We start from the raw sequence: 21,602 nt of genomic DNA on the forward strand, positions 1-21,602 counted from the left end.
TGATATCATGATGACTAAACTCGCTTCAATAAACCAAAACTATATGTATGCGAGACATCAGAGCTGGAAATTGGAACATGAATTAAACTGCAAGCTTTGCGTTTTCAACAAAAGATGATTCTTTATACTGAAAGAAACACGTTAAGAGAATTTAATAAATTGATCTTAATACGGAGAGTGCTACGTACAAAAAATAGGGAGAACAATATCATTGAACACCAATATTAAACTTATCCTGGCACATGTGACGAAGTATAAATTAGAAACTTAACACTATGGGGGGATATCACGACATGTAATCGAGTTGAATTTACCAAATGATCATAGAGGAGGATAAAAGTATGAAGACAAGGAGAAGCCAAGGAAGAGGAGGCCTCCGATTGTTGCAACAGTACGCTGTGAAATCTTTGATGCCAGCATACTTCCACCGACCACTGCCACCGATGTACAGATTGTATGTCCTATAATGGCCCCTACAGCAACTCCAACAGCATTTTTATGTGTAGCTAGCTGTAAAAGGCAAAAATTCAAAAGTTTTTTACTCGTCCAGTAGACTAGTTTTGGATTTTTTTAGCTCGGAAACATGTTTGCAGTCCCTCTGATTGTTCAAATTCAAACATGTAAACTGCATGATGAGATGACTAAAGAGATTATTATTGACAAGCCCAAAGTACAAGATTTTCACAACCACAAATATTGTATCACAACATTCACATTGAAACCATGCCATATAAAAGTTTTCAATGTAATAAACTGTCCTCTAACAATCTATCAATACAGATAGCAAATTAAGCACAACTCCTATTTTGCTTTCACTCCGGACAAGCCTCAAGGATACAAGATGAAACTTAATCTGGGACCTGGACAACTCGTGCAACGGTATCATCTAGTTTTGACAACTTCAAATTATAGTATGAAAGTAGTGCCTAGAGTAAATCATGAAGGGGTTTTGAACTGAATTAAATTTTCACACTTCAGTTCACTCACTATGAAATAGGTTTATACATGTAGAAATATGATGACAAAAAAAACCTTACATTTTCTAGTCAAACAAAACCAATAGAGTTCGTAAAATGCTGTGCATGTCTTGGAATATAACGAGATGAAAATGAATAAAAGTACATCACCAAAAACAAATTATGAGCACAACTATATATATTACTCTATAACCAAACAGAGATCTCCAATGAATTCACAGTTCTCTGTATCCCTTGCTAAATCATTAACCATGACGCAAAACATATTGATTATCTTAAGTTGATAGCAAGTAGATACTATGTGCAATATCCTTGTCCATAAATGTTGGACTATAATGAATTTCATCAAAATTTACTACCAGCACAAGGAAAGCTTTGGTCATAGTTTCTATGGCCTAAGTGTGTGTAAATCTCTACAACTATAATATAGTTCTTAATATCGCTTGTTTAGCGATTAACCATGTTAACATAGGCTATCATTCAAACACCAAGACCATTGGATGCTTCTATGTTAAACGAGACTGAATCTTGAAGCATTTCCACAGATCTTAGAAGATATGGCTGAAATGCTCAGCCAGTCTGGTGGTGAACCACCAATTCTCAAGTTCTACGCAGGACTGCATGTCTGAAATGCATTTGACACCATTGGACAGAACATATACTCATATCCGCAATGACCAAGTTTGAAAGTTGGCACACATACAATCAGAAACTTGAAGGTAAATAAGAAAATCTTACAGCTATTGTCGCAATCTGGCTACGATCCCCCCACTCTGCTAAAAATGTCAAAATAAATGACTGCGAAAAGGACATTGCAGTCGGTTACTTAAAATCTCCAATCCATTTGAATTAAAGCATAGGGAAAAACAAACACACAAAAAATTGAATAAATGAATAGGGAGAAATTTATCTATCTATTCCTATATTAAAGTTGAGTCATAATACAGACAAAATAGGTAGGTTGGTTTGGTTTTTTTTATGATTGTCAAAATCATCCCTATTCATTTTGATAATTATCATTTGACCTCTTTCTCAATTTCCACAATTACCCCTTTGGCGATTTTATGCAATTATAAACCTAGCAGTTTTAATATTTAACATTTTACCCCTTTCTCAATTTTAACAGTTACCCCTTTGACAATTTTACTAATATAATAATGTACCAATTTTATATAATTATCATCCCTATTCATTTTGTTAATTATCATTTGACCTCTTTCCCAATTTTCACAATTTCCCCTTTGCCAATTTTATGCAATTATCATTTCAACCCTAGCAGTTTTGATAATGACCATTTTACCCATTTCTCGATTTTAACAATTACCCCTTTAACATTTTTTTGAGAGAGTCTCATGTGAGACCGTCTCACGGATCATAATCTGTGAGACGGGTCAACCCTACCCATATTCACAATAAAAAGTAATACTCTTAGCATAAAAAGTGATACTTTTTCATGGGTGACCCATATAAGAGATCCGTCTCACAAATAATACCCGTGAGACCGTCTCACACAAGTTTTTGCCCATTTTTTTTATATTAAACTTCCACTAAGGCAATAACTTAAAGATCATTTTAACATTTTTTTATATTAAATTTCCATTAAGGCAATAACTTACGGATCATTTTTTACTCATTATCATATTGCCTCTATTCTATAATAATGGACCAATTTTTACATAAAAATTGAATTAATTCAACGATAACTTTGGTAAAAAAAAGGACAGTGTGCACCTGAGAGCTAGTTAGAATATAAAACTTGATAAAGAGTAAAACAGCAGGTAGAATATAAAGCCTGAAAAGAAGTAAAAATAAACCTCCAAATAGATTGGTGTACAGAATCTAGAAAAATAACGTCGGAATTGTGTTTTCCCTTGCCCACCCTCAAGTTTCTCTTCTACCTGAAAATATTCACAGTGAAAAACAAAATTCCACAATCTATCAACACATGTGAGTGGAGGGAAGATAAGAATAGGTACAGAAAGTGCAGCGTATACGCTTTAGTAAGGTAGATAAGCTAGGATAAAGTCAGGATTGGAAAGTAACTTCAATTTCAACCACCAGCTCTATGAAACAAGAAATATCGCCCGTCAAAACCAGAAAGTGAGGTGAACGCATTATGGTCCTTTCATAGCGTAACATTTATCAACAGAGAACGCGTGAAAAAAAGGCTAAACTAGAAAGTGAACGAGCTAGTCATGCAACAAAACCAAAAAATCAATGACTAGTCGTATTAACCATGATATTTTACTATAACAAAACACCAAACAACAGCATCATGAACACAATATAGCACCAACATAATCAGCTTGCAGAAAAGGTTGATGCATATGACATACTGCAGGCTAGCATCCAGAGTGTCTCTTCAAAAGTCAAATTCAAAAAAATTAAATCCATAAAATAATTCAAAGATTAATAGAAAAAACAAAAACAGGAAACAGTATCAATTTCAGAAATAAAATTACAATTATAAACTAAATTTATGAATAGGAACATACTTCCTCCATTTCTTTCTTCTGAGAGGCTTTTGAATCTGATCTCCAAGCAATATAAAGTAGTCGGAGTCCAAAAAAGGCATAAAGAACTGCCATAGAAAATTAATATCAGATATCTAAACAAGTTGAAAGTCCAGTTAGCATAGATAGAAACTTGAGATTATACAAGCAAGTTTATCTTTCATCAAAGACGCATGTGTAGTTCACCAATAACATGGCTTTCAGCTTGGTGGAAAATGAGCCAATACCATTTTAACATTTTCTATTTTCATATTTCTCCAGCAGACTTCAAGGTTTTTAAAGCTCACCTTGGTGTCATGAAAAGCGTGAACAAAAATATTCAAGATTTTGCTTGTTTGAGCCATCATTTGATGAACCAAGTTCAATCACTATGGGGATATCACAAAGCAAAGTCCATAGGAAACTGACCTGGTGATATTAGATTCTGTTTATTAGATAGACTGATCATAATTGAGTTTAGTGTGATGGACATAAGTGGTACATATATGTGAGTTGGACTAGAAGTTGGTTGCTTTTTTGCATAAATGTGCTGTGCACTGAGAAGAAGTTTAAATTAGGTTTGTAACAAGCTTGGAGCATATCCAATATGTTCCACGAGGTGAAGTGTAGCTTATATTTTTGTTTGTATGCTTAGTAGTATAGTTACTATTTTGGATACTGGCGCATTATTCATTAACAACACTACAAACACTATCAAGCTTCCAGTCGTTCACTTGATGATTATTATAGAAAGCTCAGGATGCATGTACTCTGAGTTAGGATCTGTGTAGTTAATATAATTTTACGTAACAAGCATTTCTAAAATGACACCAGGCACTTCACTGACCGATTCTATCCACATTTACTTCCTACTGATTCTTGTTATCTCCTTTCTACACTCTCTAAAGAAGCACCCCTATATATTTCTTTTACTTTTTGCTTCCCCTTGCCTAACAACACTCACTGATTCTGTCCATATTAATTTCCCACTCATTTTTGGCTCTTTCTTTCTAATCTCGCAACTGGCAATTGAGGGAGGCATATTTCATTTTCGCTACCCATCAAACATATTTAGTTGAACCAAATCATGAATCATCCGATCTTTTTTTATTTTTGGAAAAGCAATGGCTTTACATATTCAATCCCCCCTCCCCCGTGCCAAAAAAAGCAAAATTTTATTGATAGATATGGGAGAAGAGTGAAGCAATAACCTGTAGCTGCACTGTTAGTGTGTTTCCTTGATATCAAATTAGGCACAATCCTACCAAGACCAGTTGATAGTACCTGGTAGCATGTGTGGGAAATAAAGCATCAATATCATCCACCATAAGAAGTTTTGAGAGCAAAAAACTGGAAATAGATATAAAGCTTCAAATATTTGGGATTAATGGAGAGATGAGCCTAAAAGAAGAAATATAGAGCACTATTTCAGCAAAACGTACAGCGTTCTTTCAGCAAACAAAACAGGACTATTTCAGCAAAAGAAACAGGATTCAACTTACTGTCATCACAAATAAAGCACTGAGGGCGCCGGATAGAACAATTGACTTGGGATGACGCATTGCCATAAGAGCTGCTATTATAAAAGTTTCATCTCCAATCTAGTAGCAAGGCATCAATAAAGATAAGGGATGTCAAATGAAGGATCTTATCAAAACAGGCTATCAACCCCTTAAAAAGGTTGATTTCATAAGTATAAAAGAAACATAACTTTTCAAAATTGTGATGCCAATTTTTTGAGTGGTGAAACTTAAAATAATGTAATCTTGTAAAAGTATGATCAAGACCTAAGGCTGCACACTTAGGAGTATCAAAACCATAAAACACAGACCAACTTTTCAAAACACTGCTGCAAAAACTATTGACATTCTATTGCTTTTCCATTAGGTATTTTCATTTCAATATTATCTTAAGCGCATAGACTGCGACGACTATTTTCATGTTTTACTAGAAGAAAGAAAGGAAATTATCCCAGCAAATTTTTGTAGGCATACTAGTGTTCTCTTTGGTTCTAAGTGAGTGGTTAACAAATTCAATCTTAACAACAAATGGCTGAATAAAAAAGGAAACATTCACCTATTGTCCATGAAAAACAATAACAAAAGAAAGATTTTAGCTGTCTCATTTCTCTATTTTAAAGAACAGATATTTCAACAATACGAGTCAAAATCTTTGTTAACAAAATAAAATCAACAATAACTGTTGCACGAGATGATGCCATGTTCATTATTGTAAATAGGTGACATTTCTATTGAGCATTACACGAGAAAACAAAGATTAAAATGTGATTCTTATCAATATGACAACTCAAACATTAAGTAAAAGGATGGTAAAAAAAGAAATACTTTTGATGGGATGAGAAATCAAAGTAGTTATACATGGCATGCTACTGGAAAGTTCAAGCCCGAGCAGCAGAGAACATCGATAAATCTGAATGTAAAATGCCTGGCAATATATGATACCAATATTTACCTCGCTGACAATAATCATTGATAAACTTGCAAAGAAAGCATCGGATATCCCAAGACCAGAGTCCAATGCAACACCAAGATTAACAGAATCAGGATCTTTTACATTCCTTGCAATACCAGTCTTGATTTTGTCCACAAATATCTGCCCACCAAAACTCATGAATGGTCATCACACTCAACATAAATTCCACAAATAGAACACATACACCAAGAAAATATCACGCCAGCATGTACATGATCACTAAGGCACAGCTTCTATTTCCAGCTACAGTTGTTAAAAGTTCGAGAATTCTTTCATCCAATAAAAGTTCAATGGCGCCAAATATATTGATAACAAGCAGTAAGCTACTGAAGAAATTAAGCTCCTCAGAAACAATTACAGCGGCTGACACATTATAACATGATTAAATCGATAAAAAAAAATCAAGAGTTTTTAGACATTTTTACTCAAAACCCAACTATTGCAACATCTGATTTAGCGGGTAAAACTATAAAGCAGTGGAATACTGACTTTACTACGTCGGCCCAGATCCTTGATCCCTGCACTCGCCTCATCCCTGCCATTCTCCTAGCATTGAGATTATACAAATAGATGAGTCCGAACATCAAATCCAAGTGATTACCACGAAGAAATAAGAGTGAAAAAACAACAAAATAAAATTACCTGAGCCGCAATTTGGGAGAAGAAGAGAGAGAGCAAGAGCACGTAGAAACCAAAGGGTTTCGTTCGAGAAGAAGTTGAAATCCCCATTTTGGCTTGATTCTGAGCAGTTTTCTGGGATCAACAGAAAAGATATAGGAGGGGATCTGGATCCGGAAAGCTAATTGTGGATCGGAATAATTTTGAATATTTGTCCTATTAATTTCCCAGAAATTAGGGCTAATTCCAGTTTACTCATAATTTAGTGTTCATTATTCTTACATATAGAAGAATAAGTTATTTATATTTATATATGTAAGAATAAGTTATTTATATTTATAAGATGAGTAGATTTGATAAATAATTATAAAAAATAATATATTTTTATTAATTAAATCAATTAGATGATCTTATAAAAATTTATGTGTTAATTATCTATGTCATTTTTCAGGGTTTTTTTAAAAATTAATTTAAATTTTAAAATTAATTTCAAAAATAATTTTTAAAAAAGTATGTTTGTAAAAATACCTCAATACGCGCTTCGGACGTCGTCCGCAGGAATATTTTAGCGACGAAATATTTATGAAACTGTCGCTAAAATTGACTCAACGACGGTTAACAACCGTCAATAACATTAGCTGAAATGGATACAGTCGTCGCTCAGTTTAGCGACGGTTTCTAACTGTCACTAAATGCCGAAATTTTCTAATTGTATTAACCGCAGGCATATGCACGCCATGGATAATCTTGAACTTTCAACGGCTTGCATCTTTGCAGCATGTAATGTGCGCTACGAAAGAGAATTTGCGCGCTGCGAAAAACTATTTTTGTTGTAGTGAAGACATAGAAAAAAATAGACAAGAAATTCATCATGAAATAAGTTTTGTCAGGAACCTCTACTATTCAACCTGATTTTTCCAGTGATTTAGGGATGACTGACTTTGGTTTGTTTGGTCAGCAAGATTTTCAGACTCCGTCTTGGTTGAACATACATAGTTTTACAAATTTGCTTAATGTTGGTCCACATCATCTTGTACATGAAATTCAACCACAGAATGATATTGAGGAAAATGAACAATATTCAATTGAGATATCCCAGTCTTACACCTTCTCCACAGTCCCAGGAAGCACAAATTTTGGTTCCTTGATCATTTCAAAATTGGCATCATCAGATGCGCAGCCTCTTTTGGTTGATATGCCATGAAAAAACTTATTTTGCGATGAATTTCTTGTCTATTTTTTTCTCTGTCTTCACTACAACAAAAATGGTTTTTCGCAGCGTGCAAATTCTCTTTCGGCAACACACATTACATACTGCAAAGATGCAAGCTGTTGAAAGTTCAAAATTATCCGTGGCGTGCATATGCTCGCGGTTAATATAAATATTTTGGCATTTAGCTACGGTTTCTAACTGTCGCTAAAATTAGCGACGACGTTTAAACCATCGCGGATTCAATTTTAGCGACGGTTTCATATATATTCCGTCGCTAAAATATTCCTGCGGACGTAGATCATCGTCCGCGCTTCGTGAGGGTCGATTGAGATATTTTTGAAAACATATTTTTTTAAAAATTATTTTTGAAATTAATTTTAAAATTTAAATTATTTTTTAAAAAAAAACCCCATTTTTCATTCATCATTGAAATTATTTTGAAGTACACACTATTATAATTATATTTGATTACAAAAATTTGTTGATTCGATAACAAATTTAAATATTTATGTTTTGTGTTATTTAATATTAAAATAATTACGATTTCAAAAAAAAAAATTCAATTAAATGATTTTTTTTGAATATTTACGCTCAAAATATTATTATTTAATTTATCGGTATACAAAATTATCGTTACAATTACTTTTTGGGTATTATATAATTTTGATTTACCTTAAAAATTAAAATGCAAAGTTTTTGTATATCAAATACTAAAATTTAATATTTTCAAAAAGTATCAACATTATTTATCATATATAAATAAAAGATAAAATAACAAAAAAAGTATTTCGATTTAAAATTTTAAATTTATTCATAGAATATTCCAAGTTTTAGTAGGGGTATATAAATTTTTTGTTATTTTTTAATATTAATATATAAAAAAAAAGTTGGGGTATAAAATTTTACCAAAAGAATTATTAATTTTACACAAAAATTAAAAAATACATTTATATTTTTTTTATTATTATTTCAACTTGTTTAAATATAAAATTCATCAGTGTTTGTAAATTAAATTATTTGGTTATTGAAAAAAAATTGAGTTTAAATAATCAAAGTAGAAAAATTAAAGAACCATAATATGTATAAAAAATTAGTCAAAAAATAAATAAAAATGTTTAAACAATATATTTTTAAAAAATACTTTGATATATTCAGCATGTTCAAATTTTAGAAAGAAAAAAAATCAAACTAATGAATTAATCATCAATACATCAAATTAAACAAACCAAAATTCAATTTAAATTGTTTCATATATCTTGATATTAAAATTATGTCATTATATTGAGACAAGATTTTCCGTTATTATTGTCATTATATGAGACAAAAATTATGAATATATCTTAAAGTGCGAAGAGTGATTAACAATTTAAAAAATGTAAACAAAACACTACTTTTGAATATGCATTAATGAAAATAAATTATATTAGGACAACTATCTATGTAATGAATCTTGAAAATTATTTGACTTATTAGGAATTTTTTTTTAGAAAACGGAATTAACTTATATTTAATTAAATTTGGTACATAGCCGACAATGTGAAGGAAATAGATAGGGACTTTACATAATTATAAAGATAAAATGATGATGAAATTTATAATGGAAGTAGTGATATGCAGAGACGGATCTATGCTAGGGCTATACTGGGCTGTAGTCCAGCCTAATTTTTTTTATTTAGCAACGGTTTTTTGATAACCGTCGCTACTGTTGCGACGGTGTTAGTAAACCGTCGCAGATTGGATCGACGACAGTTTTATCAAAAGCCGTCGCAAATATTAGCGACGGTTATTGCTAAAACCGTCGCTAAATTATTAAAAAATAAGAAAAAGGTGGATCGGTGGTTTTAATTAACGACGGTTTATTCAATAGAACATCATTACCACTTTGATGTTTTTAATGCAGCAATAGATTTCATTTTGATGGAGTTAAATACTCGGTCCAATGAGTCATCGGTGAAACTTCTTTCTCTTAGTATAGCTTTAGATCCTAAAAATTCATTTGACTCATTTAACAGTGATGATATTTGCAAGCTTGCGAAGAAGTTTTATCCTGGAGATTTCACAGATCAAGAAATTGTTGTTTTGAAGTATGCATTGATACATTTATAAACTCGATGTGATGCATAATTTAAAGGTTTCTACACTTGTTGAGTTGTGTCAGCAATTGACCGAGAGTGGACGGTCAAGTGTTTATGTTATGTTGACTAGATTGATTCATCTTGTTTTGACATTATCTGTGTCTACTGCCACTATTGAACGGGCTTTTTCAGCAATGAAGCATGTGAAGACGGCACTTCGCAATAAAATGGAGGATGACTTTCTTGCCGATTGTTTGACACTCTATATTGAACGAGATTTAGCTAAACATATTGATGTAAATTCTATTATTGATGAATTTTATGTTTTAAAATCCCGTAAGGCACAACTTCGTTGAACGATATAATGTACTTTTTTTTTAATAATATATAATTTATCATATTGAGTTCAAGCCCACCCCAACTCTTATTCATGGATCCGTCCCTGGTGATATGTACATGGAATGTGGCCTAAAACCCATCCAAGTGAGTGAGTCCAAAATGGTGAAAAGGCAGTGTGATGTAACTTATTGTTAAGACATTACAAATAGCAATCAACCATATTGCACATTATCTATAGCAATATCAAGATTTTTTGTCTTTGCAAAAGAATGAATAAAGACTGTCAAAACATAATTATTATAACTTGAATAATAGAATATGGTATATTATGTTAGAACGTCACGTTCTGAATCTCAGATATACAAGTTGATTTATTGGACAACTACTCCGACAAAAACAACAAATATTGAATGTGGATTGGAAGCATATATGCATGGATGATTAGTGTCATTGTTATCCTTAAAATCTTGTAATAACAAAAAAATGACATATAGTTGAGCTCAAGGGAATTTAAAGCCACCACCTCCTAGATCTGTTTGTGCACCTCCAGGAGGATTAATTGCTACCCAAAGTAAAGAAATTGTGATAGCAATCAAACCTGACCATACAAACACTATAGTTGGAGTCTTCCCTCTTCTTCCCATCAACCCTTTTGCAAATGGATATAAATGAGCAAGAACCCAAAAACTGAAAAACGCCCCGCCGATGAACTTGCTCCATTGAGGCACAGGCTCATAAATGGTCCTCGAAAACGCCACCACTATAGCTATTATGTTCACCATTCCAATCACAATAGGTGGGATCATCAAAGAAGTCCATTTAACCAAGTAAAGCTCGGCGTAGATATCTTCGTTATCATCTCCCGCGGACTTGGACGTTAGTGTGAACGAGATTTCGATGCCCGCGATGACCTTGAGTAGTCCTTGCACCACCGCGGCTAAGTGAGCACTGGTTCCAGAGATGAGCCAGAACTGCTCGTTTCTCCACCACTCTTCGAGCCCGATTCCGGACCATTTCACTTCCAAGATTGCTAACCCCACTAGACAGAGTGATATGGTTAGGAGGAATAACAAGAAGGCGACATTAAGTGTTTGTACAATGAAGAAGCCTGAGAAGAGCGAGAGTGCCGGAAGGAAACAATAAACCACAAGAAAGAATGAGGTGAAAGGGTAGACGCCCACGTTGAGGTAAGCGAGGCGTTGGAGGAATTTGAGTTTGGATGTTGCTAACAAGGCATTGTTTCGTGAAAAGAATATCTCGACTGAGCCAGTAGCCCATCTGAGAACCTGGTGGAGTCTGTCTGTGAGATTGATTGGTGCTGATCCGCGGAAGGCATCTCGCTTGGTGATACAGTAGACAGAGCGCCACCCTCTGTTATGCATCCGATATCCGGTCACCACATCTTCTGTCACCGAGCCATAAATCCATCCTACACGATCACCCCACTCTGTCTTGTCCTCATACCTGCATGTGATCATTCACCTTATAAATGAGTCACTTTTATTCGAAATACGACTATTTATCATAGCATACTAGAAGGTTAGGCAAAAAATGAAGACCAGCACGATATTGACGAAACAGCTTCAGCTACAGTAGCTGCATCGAGTGGTTCACGCGGAGCTCTAAGAATACCCGGTGGTCGACCATATTTGACAGCAGGATGATCAGCAAGAGGACGGCCTTGGAATTCTGCAACAGGGATCGACTCAGCTAACATTGTGGAATTACCAAAACGTTTAGGCAATAAGTTCACATCAAGATCAGGATCAAAATCTGTTGCTTTTAGAGCTTGAGTTTCCGAGCCTTTATCTGTAATCTTGTCGACTTTTGGAGGATCAAAACCATAAAGAGCAAATCTACGAAACATGCATCCTGTCCCCACATAAACCGGGCCCTAAAATGGAATTGATCAGTCAATCTCTACATAGTTCGTGTCATACCATTATGTGAAAACGTACATACATACATGCAAAGTTTACCTGTAAGCCATCAAGTGCTCTCATATTACCATCGAAAAACACGGTGTTGTTATTCGCATAACGATCAGAGGGATCAATGCCTTCAAATCTCTGAGGAAACTGAATATAACATATATCTTCGCCACCTCTGTCCATCATAAAACACATTCCTTCGCGGACAGCTTTGCAGTTAAAGATATAATGGTCACAATCAAGGTTGAGTATAAACGGACCATTAGACAAGATGGCCGAGGCTCGTACGAGGGCATTCATGGCACCGGCTTTCTTGTTATGATCATACCCAGAACGTTTTTCACGTGAAACATATACAAACATGGGTAAACGGATGTCCACATCAGTAAAATCTAAAAGGTTTTCCTCTGAACTTCCCATTAGTGGATCATCACTAGGGGGCTTCAGCATCACCTATTGATAACAAATATCAAAAAGACCACAAGTTACATAAAAAAATATAACAGAATTAGTTACAGATGTTAATAGTGTAGAACAAGAAACATCCGAGGACAACAAATTTTGCTTGTACTTGAAGAATTCCCGCGTGATCGCCTTTGGCATGTTCACCAGATGGAATGGCCCAAGTTCCAGGCCAGTGGGTTCCGTCGGCCATCCAAGTAGCCTTTGGGACTTTGATTTTCTCAAATGGATCTGTCCCGCTCTCTCTCATGTGCTTCATCATTTTCATCTCCTCCCTTGCATTGAATGCTTCTGATCTTCTTCTTATCGAATCAGGTAATCCATTTATTCTTACTTTGAATTCATCATACTCCCTCTTCACTCTACGCCTATCTTTGACAAAATCTGCCCTTTTCTTGTTCTTTGTTGGATCGCCTTTCATACTGAAATAAGGTTCTGGATTCCTAGGCTCGATGTCATGTTTTCTACAAAAAGGGACCCATAAATCAGCAAAACTCGCTGCCTCCGCCATGGCTTCAAAGGTCAAAAGGGCACCACCATCATCAGAAACATAACAAGCTAATTTCTCCACAGGGTAGTCAACAGCTAGAATTGATAATATAGTGTTGGCAGTGACGAGTGGCGGCTCTTTTTCGGGGTCTGCTGTGGATACGAACAAATCAACACCAGGGAGGTCAGAGCGACCAGTCGGGTTGGAAGGCGATGGCATTTCGAATTTATCATGCAACACATCTAAATCTGTGCTTCTATTGACTGGATTCATCTTTGGAATCTGATCAAGGATCCAAGAAAAGCCAAACCATATCTCACAAGTAACCGACATCAACCAAAGCCATACCGCATCTTCATTTGGGTGTCGAACTCTCCAAGCCAAGAAAAAGCACAAGACAACTAACCGAACAACAATCAACAACCTGAGGGATCATTGAGAAAATGGTACATTAATGCTTACTTCGCCACCGTGGTGGAAACAGTTAGCAACTTACTTTACAAGGATCGCATAATTTAACAGGGAGTAAATCTACATGAATGCGCTTCACATTTTTCTTTTAATTTTTGAAAAAAATCAGCACAAAATGATTAATACATACCATGTATATGAATTTTAGAGTACCTGTAAGGACTAATAATGCTATTCGGGATAGGTAATTTTCGACTTAGAGGCTTCCATGGTTTGTCTGCGGAATCCAACATGCCCCCTCTAAAGCTTCCTCCATCCCCATTATCTCCATATGTATCGTCTTGAGGCCAATATGCGTTCCCATATCCATACGTGCCTTGCGTTTCATATAGCCATTTATTGTTGTCGAATTCTCCATTTTGGTTCCTTTTCATCAAGGACATGCTGCGGTGATCTCTCTTGGGATCATCCGGGACCGGAAGCGATAGAGTTCCATTAGAGAAATCAACTGGCTCGTCATCATATTCGCCGACTTTGTATGGCTCCTTACATCCTGGACACAGTCCGGTGTCTCCTTGGGCATCCAAGTAGCAATCTCTGCATATTTTAAACCTGGAAAAAACAAAACATTTTCTTGAATGAATATCAAATGAAGAAACATTTCTTGGTGAATTCATCATTGTAATGTATATGCAAGGGGAAGATGCAATTTTTTACGATTTTGTGTACAGTTATCAAGTTTAGTCACAAAAATAAATTATTGATTGTCATCCATGAAAAGAATAATTCAGTAAATTTCCAATTTTGGTAGTGTAATTATCATTCAAAGAATAGTTCTAGTTATTTGTGTCTAAATATCTTAAATTGAAAAAGTTTTTGTGCGAAATTTAGACAACTTATGAATGTTAAAATACTATAAAAAAATCATTTTATCATAGTTATATATTCAAATGATCATAACATTTAATATATACCTGCACTCGCAAGGAATGACATCTTTGCCACGCTCGTCTTTCATAACCTTGCCATCACAAGCCGGCATGGCGCAGGAGGAGCCTTTGGATCCGGCCATTTGCGGATGGCTCACCTCGGAGTCGATGACCTTGTCCATTAGATGAGCACGAGTCACGCTGTTGAACCCGCCCGTAAAGAGAGAATTCGACACGTATTGTTCCTCGGCTTTTGTGGCCACGGAGGTGTCCATCGGCTGATTATCCGGCGTAGGAGGAATGTGGACCGTGTAGTTCATGTAATCCCCCGACGACAACTCTTCGGACATGTCTAAATCTTCTCTCGACAGGCTGACATACCTCCCGCTGGACGTCCGTCGCGCAAATTTCACGGTCTGCCCAGTCGAACCTCGGTTACCAGATGAAGAAGAATTGGCGGAGCTGCGCACCTTCTTCGATGGCTGGCTCGACAAGGTCGCCATTTTCGTAGCAGAATATATATAAATGTGTTATGTACACGGTAATGCCTGCAATAATTTCCGGCTGATCCGATCAAGTTTCATTTCATCCTCAAATCGACATTTTGCAACATTGTCGTTTGTATATTCATGAACATCATGTTTTCGGAACGAAACTTCGTGAATCCCACGAATGTCGAGAGGCTATGAAGATCTTCAACAAGTCTCTGATTCAAATTAATAGAAAAGATTGTTTCATGCAGGCGTGCATGTTGGGAAATAAAAGGAAATTGTAAGAGTTGCAAATAATTAGATGGTCGGGGAAATTAAGATCCTAAAAATGTGATATAAAGTTGAAAACCTCCCAATATTCCCGAGGACTAATTAGTGGACGGACGAGAAGCAAGGGGACGTAGAAATTAAAGGGACAAAGATTTAATATAAAATTTAAGACAATCGTAAATTATTTTTCAATTTGTGTGTAGCAAAATCTAGATAAGAAAAATTCGACGTTACTTACTACAAGAAAAATACAAATCAACAACACCCATACAAAAACGATTTTTATTAAAACCGTTGTCTTTTTTTTTTTAACAACGGTTTTAACAAAAACCGTTGTCGTAACATAAAAAACCCGCTTATAGTCAACGATTTTTTAAAAACCGTTGTCTTTGATGTGTCTACGACAACGGTTTTTAAAAACCGTTGTCTATGAGCGTTTTTTTTTCAGGATACAACAACGGTTTTTAAAAACTGTTGTCTAATAACTTTTTTTTTGGACTACAACAACGGTTTTAACAACCGTTGTCTATGAGAGGTTTTTTTTTTAGGCTACAACAACGGAAAACCGTTGTCTTTTGGATAGTTTTTTTGGGCTACGACAACGTTTTTTCAAAAACCGTTTTCTATATAAGATTATGTCAAGGGTCAAAGACAAACCGTTGTCTTTCAGATGGATTTTTAACTAAGACAACGGTTTTTTAAAACGTTGTCGTTTCTTAGTGTTTTATTTATTGAAAGACAACGGGTTTTAGAAAAACGTTGTCGTAGTTTCTTATTTTTTTAAAAAAATAGTTTAATAATTAGCGACGGTTTTACAAATTCTGTCGCTAATTTAGATTTAGCGACGGAGTAGTAGAACACCACCGTCGCTAACCTAGCAACGGGTTATCTAAAACCGTCGCCGATTTACTTTAGCGACGATGCCTGAACCGTCGCATTGTTATATTCATGAGTTTTAAAATTAGCGACAAAACAACTGTCGCTAAACAAATGTATGCGACAGTTGTTTATTATACCGTCGCGCATAGCGACGGGTATAATAACCGACGCAAAAAGCGACGGTGTTATCTTAATTGTCGCTACTAGCGAACGTTTAATCAAAAACCGTGACTACTAGCGACGGTTTACTCATACACCGTCGCACATTTGCTATAAATATCCGCACTCAGTTCACTTTCTCCCCACACCCAAGTGTTCTCCACTAAACAATTTTCACATAACTTTCAATTTCAATTTTAAGTGTTAAAGATAAAGATTATAAATATATTAATTTAATAAGATTGTTAGGTTTACAAAATTAAAACCGACATTTTTTTTTAATTTTACGAAAAACAATAGCGACGGAAATCATGAGACAAACCGTCGCTAATTAGCGACGGACAGCGTAATAAAACCCGTCGGTAAATGGCGCCAGAATACAATAAACCGTCGCTATTAGCGACGGTATTCACAACGTTTTTCTTAACAACTATTTTTCAAAGCTACGACCATGGTTTTTCACCGTCGTCTTTAGACGTCTGCGACAACGGTTTTACCATACCTACGACAACGGTTTTTCACCGTTGTCTTTGAGCCCACAATTTAACCACAGGGGCTTTAACAACAGTTTTTTTGACCTACGACAACGGTTAAAAAACCGTTGTCTTTCGCCTTTTTTCTTGTAGTGCCTCTTGTTGAACAAAGTATATGAGCAAATATTATCGTCTTATCAATTATTGAAAAATTGTCACGTCGATTCAAACATCATGTGTTAATCACTTATCGATAAGTAGTTCCACCCAAGCACAAAGTATTGGATTCGAGTCTTGCGATTTGAAGAGAGATGTTATTTTCTTCCGGCCTGCTCGGTGTAACTCTGGAAACTGGGGTGTTATTATCTAATAAAAAAGGATTTGGTGCAATCAAAGCAGTAGTTCAAGGCTGGAGTTCCTTGTTCTAGCCCGCGAAAAAGGCATCAAAAAGGCATAATAGCATGTTGAGAGGTGGACCTCATGGGGATATACCGATTCTACCTCTGCAAGAAAGGCCTACTTATCCACGGGTTCGCTAACCATTAACCGGATACTGACCTAATACCGCTGTTCCCTCGTGGCCATAGGGACTAAATTGTTAGAGTTCATGTTAGAAAGAAAATTGATCTATATTGAGACCCTTTCAAAAGATGATAAATCTCTAATATTATTTCATCATATATACACTTGGACCATGATTTTACTCATATATAAACTTATGTGAAACATTTTTATTTTTATGATCTTATTATATGAGACAAATTCTCTTATTTAGATTATTCATGAAAAAATATTATTTTTTATATTAAAAATATTATTTTTTATTGTGAATATCATAGAATTTACTCTGATGACATATTAACCCTTTCTCAATAAAACTCATCTTTGTATAAAGTGATGGCTTGATATTTGAGAATATTTTATTGTCTGGATGAGTCTAAAGGCAGAATTCCTCCTTAATTTGCGGGTTCACCAACTTATTTAATTTTAATTAATATGTGGATTGATCATTTTTATATTTTCAACAGAAATATTTTTTTATTAATTTATTAAAAATAATTTTTTTATTATAAATTATTCAAATAAAATATTCGTCAAACTATATAACTGTTACATTTTCAAGCGTTGTTCACCAGCTTTCTATATATTTACGAAGCGTTACATAGTCTCTCAAATATTACTTTTTGTTATTTTTTTAATAAATATGTAAAGATTTTGCTTATTAAAAAATTTGATATTTAATTATATAATCGGATGTTAGATTCGGAGAAATTTGATTAATTTATTATATGAAGGTAACGGAAGTTTCCTTTTTTTTTTTTGGGGTGTTAAAATATAGGGATATATATTATAACTGTTTACTCTAAAAAAAGTCTGCACTATTCCAAGTAGATAAAATTAATAATTATTTATATCACTAGTTAAATAAATGTTTTTTATTTTAGTCTATATTTTAATTAATTTTCCCCTTATTTTAAAAATAAATTTAACATATTATATTATATATTCAGGCGTCATCGTGTGATGCAACACTTGGGGAAAAAAATCCACCTTCCCAAGCACTACAAAGTTAAATGGCCCATTTTATAATTCTAATTTTAGATGACAAAAGAAATTTCCATAGAAAATAATTGATTACGATATTTACCAACCAAGTACTATTACCAAGAACACAAAACATAACACCAAATGACCAAATAAATTTACCAAACCCTGAAATCTCATGTAATACAGTAGAGGATTACACATCAGGAAAAAGAAGAAAAGAAAAACAAGATTCACACGCACGCCAATGTCCTCCACTTACACACCCAAGTCAAGGATGGCTTGCAGGCTTATTACACACAATAGTAAGATGCTCGAACACACACTTAAAAACACACAAATTACACAAATATATATGTATGTATATATGTATGTGTGTGTGCGTATATAAAGTGTAGAATATTTTATTTAGTTGTGGTGACCGCCGGGCAGTTTCTCCTTGATTTTGTCCATCATCCCCTTCTTCTCAGGTTCTGGTTGTGCTCCGTAGGCACCGCCGTATCCCGCTTCGTGATGTGGCTGAGTGTCTTTGTGGCCGCCGGGTAGCTTCTCCTTGACCTTGTCCTTGATACCCTTCTTTCTCCTACCACCTTGCCCGTCGTCCTCAGAAGACTGCCATACATATGTAAGATTTCATGAACAATCAATAAACATGATTCACAGAAAATATTTTTCTATTTTGCCCGAGTAAAAGACTAAAAAGTAAGGTGACTCCTTGACCATGCCACTAACGTACCGAGCTACTTGAGCTGCCGGATCGGCGGTGTTGGGGTTCACCGGTGGTGGGTGGCACCCCGATAGGAGCACCATGGTGATGCTCAGCTCCATGAGTTCCTCCGAATTCTCCTCCTGCCGGATGGTGGACGGGGTTGCCAAACTCGTCGGTCTTCCTCTGCTCATGAGCTCCATAAGGTCCGCCGAGTTCTCCTCCGGCCGGATGGTGGACGGGGTTGCCAAACTCGTCAGTCTTCCTCAACTCGTCACCGTAATGCGCCATCTGATTCTTGTTTTTTGTTTTGTCAAGAAAGTTGTAGAAGATAATGTGTTGTAATTGGTGATCTTGTAGCTAGGCTGGTGTGGAATATATATATGGTGAAGGTTGAAATCGAAGGTGATTTTGGGCAGGACAAGTGTCGGATAAATCCGAGAGCAGTTGGACACGTCCCTAAGTTTATTTAGGCTACGTGTACTTTTGCCACTTTTTCTTTTCTCCGAATACAATGACAAGGGCACGTGTATTTGTACTACGATAAAATATTACACAAAGATTTGTCTTGATTTCGAATGGATATTGACATAATATAACATTTTGTTAAGCTCCATTTCAAAATATAAAGGAAAAGATCATCTAAATCTATTATATAACTCGCAATAATTTAATACAATCGATTTTTTTTTTTTTTGAAATCACAAATTTGAATTGATGTATTGATTACTTCTAAAATGCATATATATATCTCATGACTACATATTTTATTTGGAATTTGGTTTTTTATCAGACAACGATGTACAAAAATCCCGCTAGTGGTCGTGCATTGGTTAATCAGTCGCCTTCGCTTTTTCATCAACCATGGCCATTTTCGGTTAACTCGACCTTACTTCTGCGGGCACTACCCGCAAAGATAGATTCAACGGCTCGGATTTTTCTGAGTCCATTTTATTTTATTTTTTTTATATGGAGGTGGACTCGCATCACTCATGTGGAGTGATCCGAGCCGTTCATTGCCCGTACAGGCTTGCACGCAAGGCACCAATTTGTCCTAAGGAGGTGATATTAATCATATATCAAACATATATTTAATCATATAATGATTTAATACTCGGACCATGATCATCGCAAATAGAAACCAGGTTTTATTTGTTCTCTTTTTGCTCCAAATAATTTTTAAAAAACGAGAATAATGATATAATAGAAAGTAAGAGATAAATATGGAAAAACTAAAAATTTAAAAAAAAAAACAATAAAATACATAATTAAGAAACATAGTAAAATTCTTAAGTTGATTTCTCATAATTCTATATATTCTTTATTTTTTATATTTTCGAATTTTCAATTTTCAAAATTTTTCCTCCAAATTGCAGTCTTTAAATTTTGAATCTTCCATATAATTTTGTTGTTTTTGCCACTCGAAATGCATAAGTTGGTTCATTCTATACACAATTTTTTTTTAATATTTATGCGAACATATTGTATTTTTCGATTATTTAATATAATATGATACGATCTTTTAAAAAATTGATCTTCGAAAAATTAAATTGAGTTTGATTTTAAATTCAAGCGGAATGAACTCAAAATGATTTCTCTAAAAAACGGTTAAACATTTTGTAAAATGTTTAAAAGATATGCATGTTGAATGTGTAAAATCGATTTAGTTAAAATATTTTATCAAACACATTGTATGCGATATTTTTATATTTGAAAGACACATAAAAGTTTCAACTATGCATACAAAAAACAGTAACAAAAGTAAGTAAATGAAATAAATAAATATGCACGAATTTGTTTATGGATGTTACGAGAATATCAACTTCTACGCCGTCTTTTGTTGTCTTTGAAAAGATTAACTAAAAGACGGTAATTTATACAACCATTTGTAAAAACCCATTTCGATTTAAAACTTACCATTTATCTAATCAAAACTCCTTGCACATTCTTGATTCTAGGTCAACCTCATGATCCATGTAATGGTTTATATCATTTATGACAAGACTACAAATACATTTTTCGATTTTTTTGTGAAAATTATCATTCAACTAAATTTTGAAGTTCATCTCTGTTGTATATGTTGGTAATCTTGTGTGTGAGAAAATTAATTGATTACAATGTGTATACTGTCAAATATATCATCGCACACAAATGCAAAAGCTCTCATTAAAGTCATATATCTATTTTGACTCATCTTCTTTTGTTTTTTTTTCTCATTTTACCTAATTTCTTCATGTCACAAATATGTGTTTTGAATATGTTTATTTTATATATATATATATATATATATATATATATATATATATATATATATATATATATATATAGTCTCCAATAATAAAATATATGTTAGAGAAAACAATATGATATTTGAAAAATGTTCTCTACGATTTCTGATATAAAAACAATCATATTCATGTTTCTGTAGGTAAGTTGTAGTGTGATCTAGTCCGGCTCCAAGAGCTTAACAATTGAATGAATGAGAAGGTTGGATGAGCAAAACGGTTGAATGATCGTGGACTGATTCAATGATTATAGCTCTTGATTCATTCATTTCCGGGCAAAATAGTGAACATAAAAAATGTAGTCATTTATCTTAGTTTTACATAAAAATCAATAATTACTAAATCTCGAGTTCATGTAAGAGGG

The 21,602-nt window shown here is 34.4% G+C and overlaps 3 protein-coding genes across 3 annotated transcripts; all 3 read right to left on the reverse strand.

Moving 5' to 3' along the window:
• Positions 1–135: 135 nt before the first annotated feature.
• LOC140822801 (GDT1-like protein 3) lies at positions 136–6,841 on the reverse strand. Its single transcript, XM_073183698.1, has 9 exons — positions 6,605–6,841; positions 6,452–6,508; positions 5,942–6,082; positions 4,972–5,070; positions 4,681–4,753; positions 3,473–3,558; positions 2,792–2,875; positions 1,716–1,775; positions 136–510 (listed from the first exon to the last, which is right to left on the reverse strand). The coding sequence occupies exons 1-9, from the start codon at positions 6,689–6,691 to the stop codon at positions 322–324; spliced, it is 876 nt and encodes a 291-aa protein (XP_073039799.1). The 5' UTR covers positions 6,692–6,841; the 3' UTR covers positions 136–321.
• A 3,781-nt stretch (positions 6,842–10,622) lies between these two features.
• LOC140822825 (cellulose synthase-like protein D4) lies at positions 10,623–15,210 on the reverse strand. Its single transcript, XM_073183730.1, has 6 exons — positions 14,476–15,210; positions 13,715–14,113; positions 12,710–13,514; positions 12,187–12,591; positions 11,767–12,101; positions 10,623–11,671 (listed from the first exon to the last, which is right to left on the reverse strand). The coding sequence occupies exons 1-6, from the start codon at positions 14,931–14,933 to the stop codon at positions 10,708–10,710; spliced, it is 3,366 nt and encodes a 1,121-aa protein (XP_073039831.1). The 5' UTR covers positions 14,934–15,210; the 3' UTR covers positions 10,623–10,707.
• Positions 15,211–18,382: 3,172 nt separating this feature from the next.
• Positions 18,383–19,306, reverse strand: LOC140822831 (uncharacterized). Its single transcript, XM_073183744.1, has 2 exons — positions 18,984–19,306; positions 18,383–18,859 (listed from the first exon to the last, which is right to left on the reverse strand). The coding sequence occupies exons 1-2, from the start codon at positions 19,242–19,244 to the stop codon at positions 18,656–18,658; spliced, it is 465 nt and encodes a 154-aa protein (XP_073039845.1). The 5' UTR covers positions 19,245–19,306; the 3' UTR covers positions 18,383–18,655.
• Between the last annotated feature and the right edge of the window lie 2,296 nt (positions 19,307–21,602).

The sequence above is a fragment of the Primulina eburnea genome, chromosome 1 (assembly GCF_022965805.1).
Source record: "Primulina eburnea isolate SZY01 chromosome 1, ASM2296580v1, whole genome shotgun sequence".
In the NCBI taxonomy this organism is placed as follows: domain Eukaryota; kingdom Viridiplantae; phylum Streptophyta; class Magnoliopsida; order Lamiales; family Gesneriaceae; genus Primulina; species Primulina eburnea.